This window comes from Sardina pilchardus, chromosome 3, assembly GCF_963854185.1.
Source record: "Sardina pilchardus chromosome 3, fSarPil1.1, whole genome shotgun sequence".
In the NCBI taxonomy this organism is placed as follows: domain Eukaryota; kingdom Metazoa; phylum Chordata; class Actinopteri; order Clupeiformes; family Clupeidae; genus Sardina; species Sardina pilchardus.
Genome location: NC_084996.1, coordinates 13574930 through 13591328, shown reverse-complemented (window position 1 = coordinate 13591328; position 16399 = coordinate 13574930). Strand labels below are relative to the sequence as shown.

The 16399-nt window shown below is 41.3% G+C and overlaps 2 protein-coding genes across 4 annotated transcripts; both read right to left on the bottom strand.

Annotated features, from left to right (window-relative positions):
* Nucleotides 1-3688: 3688 nt before the first annotated feature.
* On the bottom strand, nt 3689-7677 carry polr2f (RNA polymerase II, I and III subunit F). The gene is made up of 5 exons (XM_062531962.1): nt 7536-7677; nt 7081-7150; nt 6125-6255; nt 4510-4581; nt 3689-4162 (listed from the first exon to the last, which is right to left on the bottom strand). Exons 1-5 carry the CDS (start codon nt 7553-7555, stop codon nt 4072-4074), a joined length of 384 nt encoding a protein of 127 aa, XP_062387946.1. The 5' UTR covers nt 7556-7677; the 3' UTR covers nt 3689-4071.
* Nucleotides 7678-7856: 179 nt separating this feature from the next.
* Nucleotides 7857-16308, bottom strand: LOC134076754 (MICAL-like protein 1). Of its 3 annotated transcripts, XM_062531959.1 has the most exons (16): nt 15921-16308; nt 15365-15593; nt 14745-14793; nt 14441-14582; nt 13936-14018; nt 13697-13830; nt 12735-13315; nt 12583-12634; nt 11370-12351; nt 11136-11258; nt 10807-10933; nt 10335-10422; nt 9251-9324; nt 8969-9083; nt 8566-8612; nt 7857-8451 (listed from the first exon to the last, which is right to left on the bottom strand). In XM_062531959.1, the coding sequence occupies exons 2-16, from the start codon at nt 15505-15507 to the stop codon at nt 8315-8317; spliced, it is 2877 nt and encodes a 958-aa protein (XP_062387943.1). In that variant the 5' UTR covers nt 15508-15593; nt 15921-16308; the 3' UTR covers nt 7857-8314. The 3 variants fall into 3 exon arrangements, with proteins under 3 accessions (XP_062387943.1, XP_062387942.1, XP_062387944.1); XM_062531958.1 differs by having other exon boundaries at nt 15365-16308; XM_062531960.1 differs by having other exon boundaries at nt 13951-14018; nt 15365-16308.
* Between the last annotated feature and the right edge of the window lie 91 nt (nt 16309-16399).

Below are 16399 nucleotides of genomic sequence, written 5' to 3'. Positions count from 1 at the left end.
AAATAAGCAGGCCTCCACTTTATATGTGTATATACATATATATACAGTATATATACTGTATATACTGTATATATATATACATGTACATTGCCATCATACTCTTAGGTCAGTTACTTTTCTATTTGGAAACCATATAAACACAAGACTACAGTGACTGTTAGCATTTCCAATTCGATCTCGTTGAGCAGTTCTGTCCAGCACTGACTACTGATGTAATTCTGAACTGCTATAGGAAGACACTATTCTACAGAACTGGGATAGACACTGAAAGACAATATTATGTGTACATTCATAGGCGTTGATCATTGTTTTAAAACAGTAATCTTTTTCTATTAACCAAAATAAAGGTCTTTTTCATTAATCATAATACAGTATTTTTCATGTAGTCGTCCATGTAGTGTTTAATATTAATGTCAATGTTGTCAGTTTTTGTTGCCATTACTACACTGAAAAGTCTGCACCACTGCCCTTCAATTTTATATTCAAAATTTGTTTGACATTCAAAATGTGTATATACTTCAGTGTCAAATTATAGTTTTGTAGATACTTGTTATGTAACTTTTTTTTTGCTTTATTTTAAGTGCTTATCTGTAGTTCAACAAAGTGAAGTCCATTTGCCTGAGATTGTGTGAGACAAAATGAGAAAAGAATTGTAAAACAGGAAACAAATTACTGTTAACCGCATTGTTCCATTTGCCTAATGTTCATACTGGCATGAACTACAACGATCATTCGACTCACCCACACACACACACACATCATTCAGGAGATACTGTGGATAACTTCAGTGATTAAACCATGACCTGTGCATCTAGACTGTTATAACGTATGGATGTTGTCAATGTGTGGACTGTGCCATTTTGTCAGAGGTGGACTGTAAAAAAATGAATCAAAGTGATTTAAACCCATGCCATTTCCAAGCCACAGAGGACCAGTAATCTTCACAGATTTAATAGTCCATTTTGGGTGCCATACAATGAGTTAGACCTTACACCATGGTTACACATAGGATCAGTATTTATTAGAAATACAAGAGGGACAGTTATTTAATGTATGTTCCTTTCATCAGATTATTAATTTAAGTAATTTCTCTATATTCTTGTTTGACCCAGTGCAAGAGAGGGTATCATCTTGATATCATTTGCAAGCTTTCACTTTGTTGCCTGATGTCTTGCCTTTCGTAGTATTATAAGCAAAAACATGTTCGTTATATATTACAAAAATATTATTTATATTTGCTGGTATTATGTTTTGTTCACTGTTAACTGTTTTTTTGTTTTCCTTATCTGTTGAAAGCCTATGACTGATACTGTTATATGTTATTTTGTACTTTCTCAGCTACATTGCCAGCAAACCAGAACACCAATGTAAATAGTAGAGATGAAACTTTAGAGACAGAATGACTAATGAATTCTCTCACACTAAATAAATCTGTACGCTTCCTGCTTTTGTAAAAAAAAAAAAAAAAAAAGGATCTCCAGTGTTGGTTCATAAAGTGGCCCTTCAGTTGAGGTCAGGCAAATATGGGACAACCAGGGGTTATGACAGAAATCCCAAACAAATCACAAACACAATGACATCAGTGACCAGTCTAAGGGTGACCGAAAGGGAACTTCTGTACTTTAGTATGGCGCAACGTCAATAGCAGTTCCACTTCATGCAATAGAGTACAGTCAACGTGTCTCTGAAGCAGCAATTCTCCCCGGTCCCTACCACACATTCTTTATAGGGGCCTGCAGAGAATACCATACATACGACGAAGTACCTGACAGTATCGATGAGGCCACAGTGCCCTGTCATGCTGCTTTTAGGACACAGCTTTTGCCTTTGGTAGACAGTATGTATATCCATACAATATATAGTATACATATATATGTATGCATGTTCGCAAATATGTTTGCGTGGTTGTGCGCTCCACTGTGCGTGTGTGTGTGCGCTACGGGTTAAGCCTGATTCCTAATTCCCTCCATTTAATCGGCTGTGTGATACTTTAGTAAGACAAAGAGCGCCATTGAGCCAGAGCTGAGGGAGGGGGGCCTAGGGCAGGAGATGGAGAGGGGGGGAGGGTGGGCAGAGGAGGGGAGGGGAGGGGGGGTGATGAGGGAGCCATATCCAGAACTTTGCCGTGATACAAAGGGACTCTCATACATGGAGGGCACACAGTCTCAGCACACCCTGCTCCTGCCCCTCCTCTCCCTCAACCCACCACATCACCACCACCGCCACCCCTCCTGCTTGCCTCCCCTCCCCTCCTCTCCCCTCCCTAGCCCTACCCTCCCCTTCCCAGGTTGAGAGTGTAATGGGATTAAAACATTCCAAGACTGGAGAGGGCGAAAGAGAAACGGAGAAATATGGGGCAAAGTGGGACGTGGAAGTGTTGAAGAAATGGGATGGAGGTCAGAAGACCTAAGCTTGAACTGTGCTGAAAAAATGGCAGCAGGGGAAAGCAAGTCAAATTTGATTTCCTATAATGTCACTAATAGTTTTCTTTACATTTTTATCTCCAGTTAAAATGATCTCATAGCTTTGACAAAATATGTGAATACCATGACTGATAATGCCAACACACACACTGTAATGCAACAGCTTGATGATAAAGCTCGATTTGATCCATACCAAGGCCAACAAGAGTGAGCTCTTTCTCCTGTATCCCCCCAATCTATCTTTCCACATCATAGGGTAGGGCTGCTTGTTGTCATGGAGACACAACCCCTCCACCCCCCATGAAACAATGAATGGCCTATTTGTTTATTTGTTTGTTTGGGGGCGTATGGCGCAGAGTAAACTCCTATAACCATCAGTTCAAGACAGGATCAGCACACTATGGCCCAGTAACACCGAAGTAAACAAACCAACTGAGTCATGGCTAACATTTGGACGCATTTCAGTGAAGTAGTGCACCTCACCGTGGCCCTCAACAGGAGCTGATTTCAAGTGACGTATGGAGGTGTGCAGAATCACCAGACAGGAAATGCAGGGTGTGGAACTGGGGAGGCATGTTACAGGGCAACAGAACACACATTCTTCTTAGTGTGCTTCGTCACGTCAGTGTGACTCAGATACTGAGCCACCAAGAAAAACATGTTGCCTACGAGAACTTATGGGTATCAGATATCCCAGATTTCAATTCATTATGGCCCATACAAGTGAAATTCTGATAATTAATAAGTCAACTGCAAATTCATATTTCTTAATCTTTATTTTATGTGTTTAACAGCATGGAGGTTTTAAACCATTTCTTCAGGGATTGTTTTGTTTGTAACTAGTTATTGTATCACCCTCAAATTCATATCGACACACTTGTGTAAATGTAATTTGGTGTCTGAAACCCATGATATGGAACAGCATTAGCAGCATAATATCACCATTTAAAATGAGCACATTAAGATGTGATCAGCGCTCAAAGTAGTGTGCTACTGGTGTTTGGAAGGCACTGAATTGCCTACCATGGTGTTGGTGCTTACAAGATTGGATTTTACCCACTTACCTTCATAGATAATAAAGATTAATTTGACAGAGAAAACCCTCATTATGCCTACTGAATCAAATATATCAGTGATAATAACAGATCCTTGTGTATGTGTGATGTATCAATGTATTTATCTGAAATCACCACAACATATATATGTGACAATAGGCCTGTCCATATAATTTACCCAAACAACAAAACTCGTACACAAATTCAAAGTAATTTTTTACAAAACATTTTAATAACTACATAAAACAAAGAGAAACTCAAAACTATTCCACACGGCTGTGTTCATGCACGTGCTTTTCTCCTGATTCAGAAGTCCACCTAGTGGAGGAGAGGTGGACATGCACCAGAAAGTTCCAGATGGAGAGCTGGGGGGGGTTGGACTCACCACAGACTGATTGAGAAGCCAATCAAAAACAAGACCATTTGTGTTCACTTTGAGCGATACCTGGGACCTCTGTTCATGGTTGAAGTGTGAATCAATGTGTGTATTTTTCAAACTTGCTTCCTTCACAACAGCTGCAGTTTCCGTGATGGAGGATCTGTCTGATTCTTCAGGGTGCAGGTGTGCTTGGTCCGGCTTAGGTCAGCTCAGCTCAGTCAGTTATGATAAGTTCATCACAGCCCCAGTCCTCATAACTGCCATCAGGCAGGTACCTCCTGATAATAATTGGAATTTTTCTGCTCCTGTGGAAATGAAAAAGAAAAAAATAAGGACAATCCAGTAAGTATATACACCACTCTTAGCTTTTCACTTAACCAATCCAGTAAGTATATACACCACTCTTAGCTTTTCACTTAACCAAGGGTACAGCTCAAGGTATTATGACTAATCATCTCCTAACTCAGTAGTACCACACTCACGGACAGGACGTTTCCACGTTGTAAACAACATCATGCACTTTCCTTTGGTGCTATTTTCAGGGTTACTTTGGGAAGTGCTTGAACAGTCAGATGCTCTTTTAGGAAACGTCATGTCTGGAAAAACACCACTGAACATGAATAAAACGTTGAGGCAGAAGGCTGTAACTCACTTCAGCTCCTTCATGGCAATCTGAAGTGGGTCTGTTTCCCCTTCCAGCTCCACCATCACTGGGGCACACATACTATGAAGGGAAAGAAATAATTTTCACTTTCGTTGAACTTCCAGTCAGTCAGATACAGACTTTAGCAAGCTGATTTCACAAACATGCTTACACTAACATTAGACAACAAATGGGTAGTTTCACAGTTTCACAAAGTACCCAGCTGATTTTTTTGCATAGATAGGCAGTATAATTACTTTAACTTGCTTGTCTTACCTAGCATGTTTACAAGAGATAGAGTGGACAAAACATGTTTGATAGAAAACTTCTGTGATTATGTTGTCAATAACGATGTTCAAATTGTATCTGGAAATGTTGTTGTTGTGTAGTATCTTAGTTTAATAGTACATATCTGCAGTATATTCTCTGCTAAATAGGTTCAACCAGATCAGCATCTATGTGGCCTATATTTCAAATAACCACCCTTTCTGTTCAAATTAGGATAAATCTGTGATTTCTTCAACAATTGTAACATATATTACAATGTTAATATGTGTTGAGTGGTGCAATTCAACTGAGTTTATATTAAAATGACTGAAAGATATGTTTTGTTAGTCTGGCTATCACCATACTAAGCTCTATCTTTTAAGATTGAACATTAGTCTGGGGAGCCTGCGCTTTGTTTCTACTGCACAAGAGGCGTGATCAATGGGCATAGTTCAAATGACACTGGACGCATTTTGATAGTCCTTCAACCATCCAAACCAACGATCCAGATGCGCCTTTTGGATAAGCTAGTTTGTGATTGGAACCAGCATACGTGGACAGGAAGCAGGAGAGATAGATGTGCAGGGTAAACCCAGCCTGATCTGCTGGCGATTTGGATTTCACCCTGTAGCTCAGGCTGGGTTTACAGCTATCCAAAATTATCATATTTTGAAGTACACAGACATGTATGATAATGCCAAGTGCTTACCCTGAGAGACCCAAATGTAGGGCTACAAAGTACTGAGCCCCTGAACCGAGATGGAAGGGAATTCTTTTTCAGAGGTGGACATTTTTTGCCTTCTATCGCAATAATTTTGCGTTCCCTTACAAAACATTTGCAGTTCCACATAATAGTTTTGAGTTCCCTCACCTATTGCGAAAGCGCTCAAAAGTATTCCGTGCAAACGCAAAACTGCTGTGAGGGAACCCCAACAACAGCTCAAAGATAAATCCCCACCTCAATAAGAATAAATTCCCCATCATGTCCCTTTGAAGAATCTCTGCAAATGGCCTAATGCACGTGGCAACTAATAAACCAGAGGTGCATTCAAATTGGCAAACATAGGCGAATTGTTTCAAACTGATTTCTGTTTGCCTTCAGTTCTCGGCAAACATTTGCAGTTTAAGGGGTTAGTTCTCTGTGACCATACAGTGGACATGGACATGATCTGTACAAACTATTACTGTTACAATAGGTTTACACCAAATTGTTAAAATGTAACTCTTCCGAGACAACATTTTCACCACAAACTTTCGCCACTGTTTGCCAAATTTGAACTCACCTAAGTACTTCATAAAACCAACAACAAATCAAATAAAATCAACTGAAGGGTCCTGATAACCCTTTTTCACTCACGCAATTTGTAGGGCTCGAGTTCCTAAGACTCGTGCTCGCTCATATTTGGTCATGTAAGATGTGGTAATTCTTTTCTGATTAGCTTGTGTTCCTTCCCCAGCTGGTAATATCTGCACATTCTCCTGGTCTTCCTACAGTGAAGAAGCAAAATGATTATCAATGAGGGAGATATAATGTTGATGCTACACATAACACATACTGTATGAGTCAAGAGCCAATTAAGGCTGTAACCATAATATACAGTACCGGTCAAAAGGTTGGCGGTGACTATGTCAAGTTGGTTGAGAGACTGAGCAAAAGGTCTCTACGACAAGTAAATTGAAAGTAAATTCAATATTGGCTTTGTTTGCACTTTTTTTTGCTTACCATATCATTTCATATGTGCTATTTGTGCTACATAATCTGCTGTATTGTTCTACTCTATAAATGTATACTTTTATGCATAGTTGGTGTGTCCAAACTTTTGGTACTATACTTTGAAGGGGACATGGCCCTTCCAATATTCAAAAGTGCCACCCGCCATGTCATGGGGGAGGTCATACATTATCTTATGTCATCATGTAAACAATATTCAAGAGTCGGTTTTAGCTGATTGCCATATTCTATCTCTGCCCAAATGGCATCACCATGCCCCCCTTCACCCCTCTCTCTTCAGACTGAATGCATCAGTTTACATGATCACATGAAACTATGATAATATTGGGGCTGCGTACTGAACACTGTACTTCTTACCAGTACCGACAGAATCAATCCTAGATAATATAGCCACACACAGATTTTTGAATATTTGTTACTTTGACCAGACTATGCACAGATCTGTCAACTCCATGGCTACAGCCTTGAAGCAACACAAGCAACACATGGCTACATCTGCTGTCAGATGCAGGTTAAAATTCTTCCTTATCCAATGTGAATAAGAGTTCACATTTGACAGTGTTCTTTCATCTAGAACTTACATCCTCCGCATTCTCCAAGTCATCTAACCCTTCATCTTCTTCCCCATCGTCGAAATCTCCATCATCGAAGCTATCAGAACAAAGTGATATATATTACAAGCCTTCCATGAAAATATATCGAAGAACGAATCGAAGCAGTCTCAAGCCGTCGAACTGCTAAGTAATAACAGTCTGACGTTAACATCTCATGCCAGCTCCTTTATCGCACAAAGCTTTCGCAAAATATTTCAAAATGAAAAGAGAGTGAATTTGCCTCAAGTCTTATTGCTTAGAATGCTTACATACGTTAACAATAACATTTACAACGCATTATCCAACATGGATCACGCTCCCGTTAGCCGTCTAACTTCGCTAGGGTATCAGGCTAACATGCTATGTAATAATCACATGAGAGTTATACTATTAATGCAGTGAGTCAGCAAGACATTGCTGCTAATGTTGTGTATTTTACTTACTTGTCTTCGTTGTCAGACATTATTTACTCAGACTAGGTACTTTCAAACCAAGAGAAAATGTGGAGGCACCAAAGAACACACGAGAATGATGTCGACACACTTTCAACATCCGGTTTACCGATCACGTCCGGTCGTCTTAATATTCCGTGTAAAACACAATACTTGAAAAACCATTCCGACTAATATATGCCATTTAATAGGCTGTTCTATCTTTTCCCAATGGTCTTTTCCCCGGAAACGATAAACATGTATGAGCTTTGCTGAAGTTATTGTGAGAAAACTATCCATACATCATGGGAAATAACAGTAAAACACAAGCAATACAAAAAGGCATAATACTTTACTTTTCAGACAGGATTCGTTTGAGTGCAATGACAGAATGTCTCAGTTTCTTAATTAACAGCCTGAAAATAAATATCCAACATTTCTCCACCTATACATTCTTGCAAAAATCGCTTATTGAAGGGGAAAACCCTAACATTGGCCACAAACATAACTTTATCTACTTTTACAGTTTAAATACTGGCAAGCCTATGAAATCATAAATTCTTCATGATGCCCTATCCTGTCCTGTGGAATAAGAAAATGCCATAAACTGGCTGAGATCACTCATAAATATAATTACTTCAGAACATTTTGGGGAAACTTAAAGTGACATGTCTATGTCATCATGTCTACATAACTTCTCAATAAAGGGGCAACTTTATTTGTGACACTGACTCTCTGGTCATCACTGTACATTCAGCACTCGTGGCAGCACCACCAGCAGTGGTTTGTCTTCAGCTCTTCTTCTTCACAGAGGGCTTGCCCTTTCCCTTCTTGCTCTCAGTCTTGTGGCTGAGCTGCTTCAGCATCTTCATTGGCTTAAACTTTCCAGCAAAGACCCTCTGATCATTTTCTTCACTTCTATGGGAATCTGGGAGGGTAGACAGAACAACATAAGATGAAGACAGCAAACTTCTAGGTTGCCTATATTTCAACAGGATGAATAAAAGTTATAGCAAGACAGGTAGAGTGGTTGGCTTTATACCTCTCTTTTTGATCATGTCCTCTAACAGCATGTCCTCCTCTTGTTCTCTGAGTGAAACAAACACAACCCAGTAAAAAGCCACACATTGTAACGTATTTTCTGCAAACTGTAGGTATAGAACAAAAACAAGTCACCTATACACCTTATTCTTGAAACAGGTAATCTTCTGTCCATTCTGTTTACATTATAAGTTAGTGCAGTCTCAGCAGGCTAACTAGAATATGACTTAGACTTCAGGACAATTCTGCATTCTAGATATGACTGACAGAGAAATATGAACGTTTGTTTTTACAGGGCTTAGATTATATCAGACACTGCCTACTGCCACATTATAACACATTATATTTGTATTATTATTAAACTAGTTGTTAAATAAACTGTACATTAAATATAGTTGGTTCACCTTTGCCGGTCCTGGTCCAAGCTGTTGATAATTTGGTTTCTCTGTTCAATGATGGTGACCAGGTCTGACATCAGCTGCTTTTCCCTGGCCTTGTCATCCTTGCTCCAATCTTTCTCTGATCAATAGACACGGTTGAAGAAAAATGAACACAGAATACTACTGAATAAATGAATAATACATATTTAATAATTAATAATAATAATAATAATAATAATAATAATAATAATAATTAATTATTTTATGTGATGAAGGATGGATGCATATGTGGTAATGAGTGATCACCTGGTTTATTGAAGATACATCTTAATTCATACTCCACATCTGACTGCCTCTCCTCCAGATTCTGCTGCTTTGCCCTTTAAATATATATAGAAAAACAGTCAACAAAAGCTCATTCATTGTATGGAGATCAGCCTTTTCAGTGTCATACAGTTTGCCATGATGCTATGGGCCCTACTTTAAAAGATGGGCAAAGTGTCCTAACCCTGCATGAACTAAAGGCACTCTGTGGTGTGTGGGAGGATTAAGCAGACAGATCAATATTTTGTGCCAATAGGATCTTGCTCATGGATCAAGCGATTTCCCCCATTATCAAATTAGCTTCAGTTGGACTTTATTTGGTACTTTTCCCATAATTTGAATTAGGGCTCCATGTGTCATGAATCATGATATACTGTACTGTACTATACGTTTCCCTCTACTGACTGACTAATTACATTTGGGCATCATACTTTTGCAAAACATATAATATGAAAATCATTGAAACAGAGAAAGGAAACACATGTTGTAGAATGTCCACAGCATTTGCTATCAGAATCACTTTTTATGCTATATGTTGTTGTCCACAGCATTTGCTATTTCCCACATCTGATCTGCAGAACTTGGCTGGTTAAAATTAGACAGAGAACTCTTCCTGTTACTTGTAATCAAGTAACAGGAAGACAAATCAGAAGTGAGAACAAGATCATAAGTGAACACCTAGAGTCTGTGGTTCCCGTTTCTGGGCTGTTGAGGATGCAGTTTTAAGTTTTACAGACAGACATTTCACTTCCAACCATAGGGGAACAGAAAAGAACACTGCTCCTCTTATGTTCAGACCAATCTGACGAAGCTTGTAGGCTCAAAGCATAACTTTGGTCTGAATAAATAAAAAAGCTTAATGGAGGAGCAGAGTGCCAGATTTTTTGTTTTCGTTTTCATTCTGTTTCAACTCTTTTCAGAGCACCTGCCATTTTGGAAGGGCAGACTTTTTGTAGTGCCAGGTAATGTTCATTTACAGTTAACACAATAACCACAGTGCCAGGTAACGTTAATCTACGGTTAGCACAATACCCTGTTGGGACATGATATGGTTTTGTGCACTCACATGTAGACCAGCTCAGCATCTCTGCGCACCAGCATGTGTTTCTCATGAATGAGGGTGAACCAATTCACCAAAAGGTCATCCTCTTTTTCTGAACAAAAAGAGAACAAAAATCTATGTGAGGTACATTTTGCATGACTATCCATAAACATACACTCATGTACACACAGCGGAAACAGGCTGTTGAGGTGGCAAAGGCTGCAAACCAAGTAGTGTAGAGGATGTGGCAGGTGGTCAACTGGCATGAGACAAGATGCAGCTCTAATGTTCTGAGACAAAATGCAGCAAAATACAACATGCAAAGTTGCAACAACATCGAAGACAAAGTGAGCTCCTTTCATACAGTCCAACCAGATCAAGGCTACAAACCTTCCTCAGTTATGATCAAACCAAACTGAATCAAACTAAAATAAAAAAAACAAATCATTGTAATGACTGTATATGAAGCTATCCAAAACATCCATGTCCCCCTCACCATTGTGACAGTTTCTGAGGCTCCTCTCCAGCTCCACGCCCCTCTGCTCCAGGCCATTCAAACGCCTCTCCAGCTCCCCTCGCTCTGTCTGGAGGTCTTTCTTCCGGAGGTGCCGGTCGGTCTCTACCTGCAGGCATTCAATCAATCGGCAGACGCTTGTGGTGAACCAATGAACTAAGTGTCTAAATTATGACAAAATTCCCGAGATAATAAATGACTGATGTGATAATAAAATGCAGAATTAAGCCCCGTTTGCTCTTTTGATTCCTTGACAAGTCAAATAAAGCCATCAAATTAAACTGAGAGTTGAAGACCCTATGCCCACCTACCTTTCTCTTGATGAGGGGAAAGCCATGGCCAGGTGCTGCAGCTTTAGGGGAAGAGGAACATGACGCACTAGGGATCTCGGCAAGGGATGTTGTCCTGTTGAAAGGGTTTTCTTTGCATGTGCGCTGGTGGGCAGATGGGAGATAATGTCACAACGTTACTAAGAATTCACTCAAAAGAACATGTCAATAGTCAATATAACCTGAAACATCACAGTAATCAATGACTGTCCTTACCTTGTTACGATATGGTTTAGTCGGTGGTGGCGGAGGTGCTCTGTCTCTGATCAGACCATCAGATGACAACTGGTGAGTAGGCCGTGAATGACCCTCTGTGCTTCTGTCACTACATGATGCACTTGGTGGGGAGGATGTGATAACTTGGGTTGATAACTGCACTTCTGATGAACTTTTAGGGTGATCTTGCTCTTTGCAAACATCAGTCTCTGAGACCATCTGAGGTGATGAGGCCAAAGCAGATTTGGGCAAACTCTCTAATTCAGGTCTGCCAGCAGAGGATTCTAATCTGGAAGCCTCAGGTGTGGTGACTGCTTTAGCTAAATTTAGCGCACACACTGAACCCGCAGTCTCGGCTAAATCTGATATGCGAGATAAACAAGTCGACTGAGCCACGTTACCCGTGCCATTAGTCTCAGCTAGTGGTTTCTCAAGACGGCCCGTTTCAGCCATGCTTGTTGGAGCATTAGCTTTAGCTAAAGGGGTGTCACCCGGTGAGTTAGAGTCTTCTGCTGAGCACACCACCCCTCTCTCCTTAGAAATGGATATGGATTCCCCTTTACATGCGGGTGGTGTATCAGTGCGTTCAGCTGATTGAGGGACGCTGGCCTTTGAGGTTTGGCTCTCATCAGCTGACCTTTCAGCGCAGGCTTGGTCCCGTACACTAGTGCCACACCATGTCTGGCTTGTCACCATGGTCATCTGCACCTGCCTCTCATCCCTCCCTGAACACGCTGTCCGTGTGTCTTGGTGTGATCCCTCAAGATCTTCACTGACGTCGTCCTCCTCGTCAAATGGATTATGAGGGGAGAGGTGGACAGCCTTCTGCCTTGACCACATCTCACTGAGGAAAGGGACAGAGCAGGAGCGAGTGGGTTGTGGTGGAAGAGCGACTGGAGGAAGTTTGGCCCAAGGTCCAGGGTGAATCAAATCCAGCCAAGGGGGACTTTTTGGCTTCTGGTTTTCACTGGATTGGTCAGAGCTGAAGAAGAAAATGCACATGATGACGTGAATTGACATGATGATTCCACAAGCCTTTAGATTGTGCCACTCCAGCCATGAGAACACGATATACCACTTATGTATTGTTATAACAGTGTGTTGAGACCATGTTGCATGGAGATACTGCACTTTGAACAATACATTCATTGCTTTGATTGATTGATGACACAAAATGAAAACAGCACCATTTTAGTGCTTCAAATAAACAGACCTTCTCGACCCGCCAAAGCCTTCCTCCCCATCTCCAAACTTGGTTTCATGATCTGAAAGGCCGAGAAAGACACAAGAAAAAAAGTCAAACAGGAGTTCAACATTGTTGACAACACTACCTTTCGGATGGCAAACACAGTGATGTTAACTCACTCTCAGACTGAGAACGGTTCATCACTTTAGCAGGATGTGCCCTGGGTGGTGGCCAAGGGGGATTAGGCCTGCTGGACTCCTGCTGTCGGGCTTTCGCCCTACGCGGTGCTGGCACAGGCCGACTGTTTGTCCCCGACTGTCCAGCCAGCGCGGGAGAAGAGCCAGTGCCTGCACTAACCCCCAGCTTCTTTGTGTCAACGTCCATGAGCTTCTGTTTTTCAAGAGTTTGTTTTCCTTCTGCCTTTTCTGTTCCTACCTGCTTGTCAGGAAGTGATTTCTCTTTATCGTCCACTTGGCCACTGTATTTGATGCCCTGTTTGTGTCCATTCGTGCTCTCGGGCGACTGGCTTTCGCTTCTCTTCTCTTTGTCCACCTCTAGACTGTGCTTTTCAGTGAGGCTGGTTGAACAAGGCACGTCTTGAGTCGTCCCACTCTGAAGGGCTTCTGCTGGGTCTGCAAGGCTGTGCTGTTTTGGGAAGCCATTTGGTTTTTGTATGCAGACGTGTGAACACAGTAGCTGGCCAGCCTCATCTCCCTTTCTGTATGATCCTGGGAAAAGGGTGCTGCTGCACTGACTACACCTGAAGAGCACAACAACAGCAACATTGATTAAACTACTTCTTCCAGTATGCATGCATACAGAAGAAATACAACAAGTTACCATAAACATTTCATTCATCTGATCTTTCATAATACTAATTTATTTGACGAGCAAAAAGCCAAGTCAGTCAATGACCAAAGTGTCTTGTGCATGAACAAAAGCTTTTGTGTGGTTTATGGGAGTATGAAGCTGACCCATTGATGGATAAAGATCTTGCTCTTGGTATTAAATTAGTGCATAGATTTTGTGTTTGTGCTTTTGTGCTTGTTTAGACTTTGCCCGTCAATCCCATTAGGGCCCTTGAAGTGAGAAGATCTGTATAATAATATGAGAAACATCCCCCCGCCCCCCCAACTCTTACTTGAAGCAGCTTCGATGGTACAACTTTCCATCCACAATGTGTCTCTGTACCAGGTGAACACGCTTCTGGCACGCCCTACACAAGTGGGCTGGAGCTCTGCTGACGATCTGGCCCTTCCCCTTCTCTGCTGAGGTCTAACAGTGCCAAGACCAGAGAGAGGGTCATTCTTCTACAATGAAATGAACAACTAACTTGTTGTACATGGTTGATAATGGAGTAAAGAGTGAAGCAAAGTTTACTTTTGTTTGGTGTACCTGGAGACCTTTCTTTCCATCCTTGCAGGTCCTAGGGAGGCTGGACATCAGGAAGTTGCTGAATCCAGCTGAAAATGTAAAAGCAAGAGGTCTGAATTATACATTTCTGGACAATACCAGAACGCATCTGGGGAGTGCATCTGCTGTATTCCTTCACCGTAAGTGTATGAATGTGTCCATTCATTCTTGTAAACTTAAGTTCAGGGAGTTTACCAATAACCACTTCCCAGTGGTCTTACTGTAAGTGTGGAAAAGTGTGCATCCTGTACTTTGGACTGATTTCAAATAAGCACACACCACTTGAAAGCGCAGTTCAAATGTTAAGGAGGTTGGATCAAGTGGGACCAATAGAACAGTCCCACCATGTTCTTCACTTACTTCCTGCATTCATGCCAAAGCCAGATAGGAAGAGTCTGCCAATGTCAGCATCGTAAGTTGGGAGCAGTACAGTACACAAGCACAGTCAAACTGAAGTGCCTCAAGGACTCACCATCAGATGTCTTGGCAAAGTAGGTGAAGTACTGGGAAAGGTAGGTGATGACACTCAGCCTGTCGGGCACCTCTGGAGACACCATGTCAGCAGGGTCAAGCAAAGCAGGGATACCTAGATGTGTCTCCGCTACTTCGAAGGCCTGGTATGACAAAATCAATGGTTAGAATGTCAGTGTCAAAGAGGTCTTTAACAAGGTGATTTCAGAAAGACTGACTGGCAGAGAAAAGTTAAGCATCTTACTCTAAAAAAGAATCTACATCAATCAGATGATCAGTCAGATCAGATCCTTCAGAGAACTCACCAGGCGATTGTTTTCATAGCCTTCCTCCTTTGACAGTGAATGAAAATCACTGTATTGACAAGAGCATTGTCAGTGCATGTGGTGCAAAACAAGGAAACAAGAGATTTTGTTTTCTCACAAAGGGATATTTAACCAATTAGGTTTTCAGACACTTGACAAACTCTTACAATAGTAAAAGTATTCTTACATTGTACAAAATTGCAATAGGTCTACTATGCTGAATTAGACCTACAGAATAGGGGACCTTGAGGGGGGGAATGAAAATACTGTAACCTCCACGTGGAATTTGTTGGTGGAGGGGTGCTATGTGTGCAGGATTATTATTCTTTACGGAAGACTTAGCTACAAATCCTGACAGGCAAGCGCACATCCTCGGCTAAAGATTAGTTTGGCATCCAACGATAGGCTATGTTAAGGTCATGTGTGGGCGTCTGGTGAACATAATTATTCAAATATACAACGTGGGCTATCAATGTCAACCAGACAGTGGACATTATCCTTAACTTGTGAGGTTAAGCTAAATGTATCCTGTTTATTGCCGCAAAATGCCTAACTTTAGCCAAGAACATGCCTACAGGTTAGCCTACATCGGTATCTCCGTAAGGCGCATGGATACTTACAGCAAGTCTGGTCTGTGTTTGTGGATGATAGCGCAGAAAGCCAATCCATCTTTGAAAGAGGTGGTCAAATCCCTGATTTCCACATTTGAATAGTTTTCGCACTGTAAGCGACACCAATCCTGCAGAAGTTTCTGGGACCCCATATTACTGTAGAATGCGTTTGCCACGTCTTTGAAGAGCAGCCCGAGCACCCAGCTACTGTAACGTTAGGTGACACATTTGTTGCCGTCTTCTTCGGCACATGTCATGGTAAAGCCCGCATTCGCGATTGCGCCGTGGATAAAAAAATAAATAAATAAATTCACCAAGATAAACAATATTCCTTGAAATATTCTTCAGCCTTCAAAATATTCACCCCACTAATTCATGTGGTGGACTGTATGAGCTCACCACAACTTCAGTCTGGCCATTCGGAGTTCTTAGCAACCGATCTAATCATAATGTTGATGTCAACAATCGTCTTCAGCGTTAAGAGCCAAATTAATGCATTCACAGGCCTACTTAACACACATGAAGGCTACCTACCGACTTCCGTTAACTGAAGAAAACTGCTTACTTTTCTATCCACGCAACAGACCACAGGCAGCACACGGTGAATAGTGCAATGCCGATAGTAGATAGACGTTTCTAAATGTTGCATGAAATTTAGACGCCCTTCCGAAACTGTAAAGGAATCTACAAATATACATTCCCAATGGACACTTACACGCACAAGATCCCGCTAAAGAATAACAGATTCAAAACAATATCGTATGACTTGCAGACCGCAGAACGATTTCCCTGAACGACCAGTAGGGGGATAGGCCTACAGACATCTCGATTTATCTGCAGGGGTGGGGAGACAAGGCATTAGATTCTAGATCAGTTACGCTAAGTATTCACACGTGAATTCAATTGAATGAACACTGCATCTTAAACGGTGCAGCAGTTATAGTGTTAATAATATTGCTCTTCATGAATTCTGTAAAATATCAACACCCAAAACCACATAGGATACTCTGCACCTTGAATGTTATTTGTATGTCATTACTAAGA

Excerpts from the sequence above, each read along its gene's own strand:
- polr2f (XM_062531962.1), bottom strand. The coding sequence starts at position 7,555 with ATGTCTGACAACGAAGACAA. Across the intron at positions 6,256-7,080 it reads ACTTGGAGAATGCGGAGGAT|GAAGACCAGGAGAATGTGCA; the intron begins GTAAGTTCTAGA and ends TCTTCACTGTAG. Across the intron at positions 4,163-4,509 it reads ATTGCCATGAAGGAGCTGAA|GAGCAGAAAAATTCCAATTA; the intron begins GTGAGTTACAGC and ends TCATTTCCACAG.
- LOC134076754 (XM_062531958.1), bottom strand. The coding sequence starts at position 15,507 with ATGGGGTCCCAGAAACTTCTGCAGGATTGGTGTCGCTTACAGTGCGAA. Across the intron at positions 9,084-9,250 it reads ATGTATCTTCAATAAACCAG|AGAAAGATTGGAGCAAGGAT; the intron begins GTGATCACTCAT and ends TCTATTGATCAG. Across the intron at positions 8,452-8,565 it reads GGACATGATCAAAAAGAGAG|ATTCCCATAGAAGTGAAGAA; the intron begins GTATAAAGCCAA and ends CTACCCTCCCAG.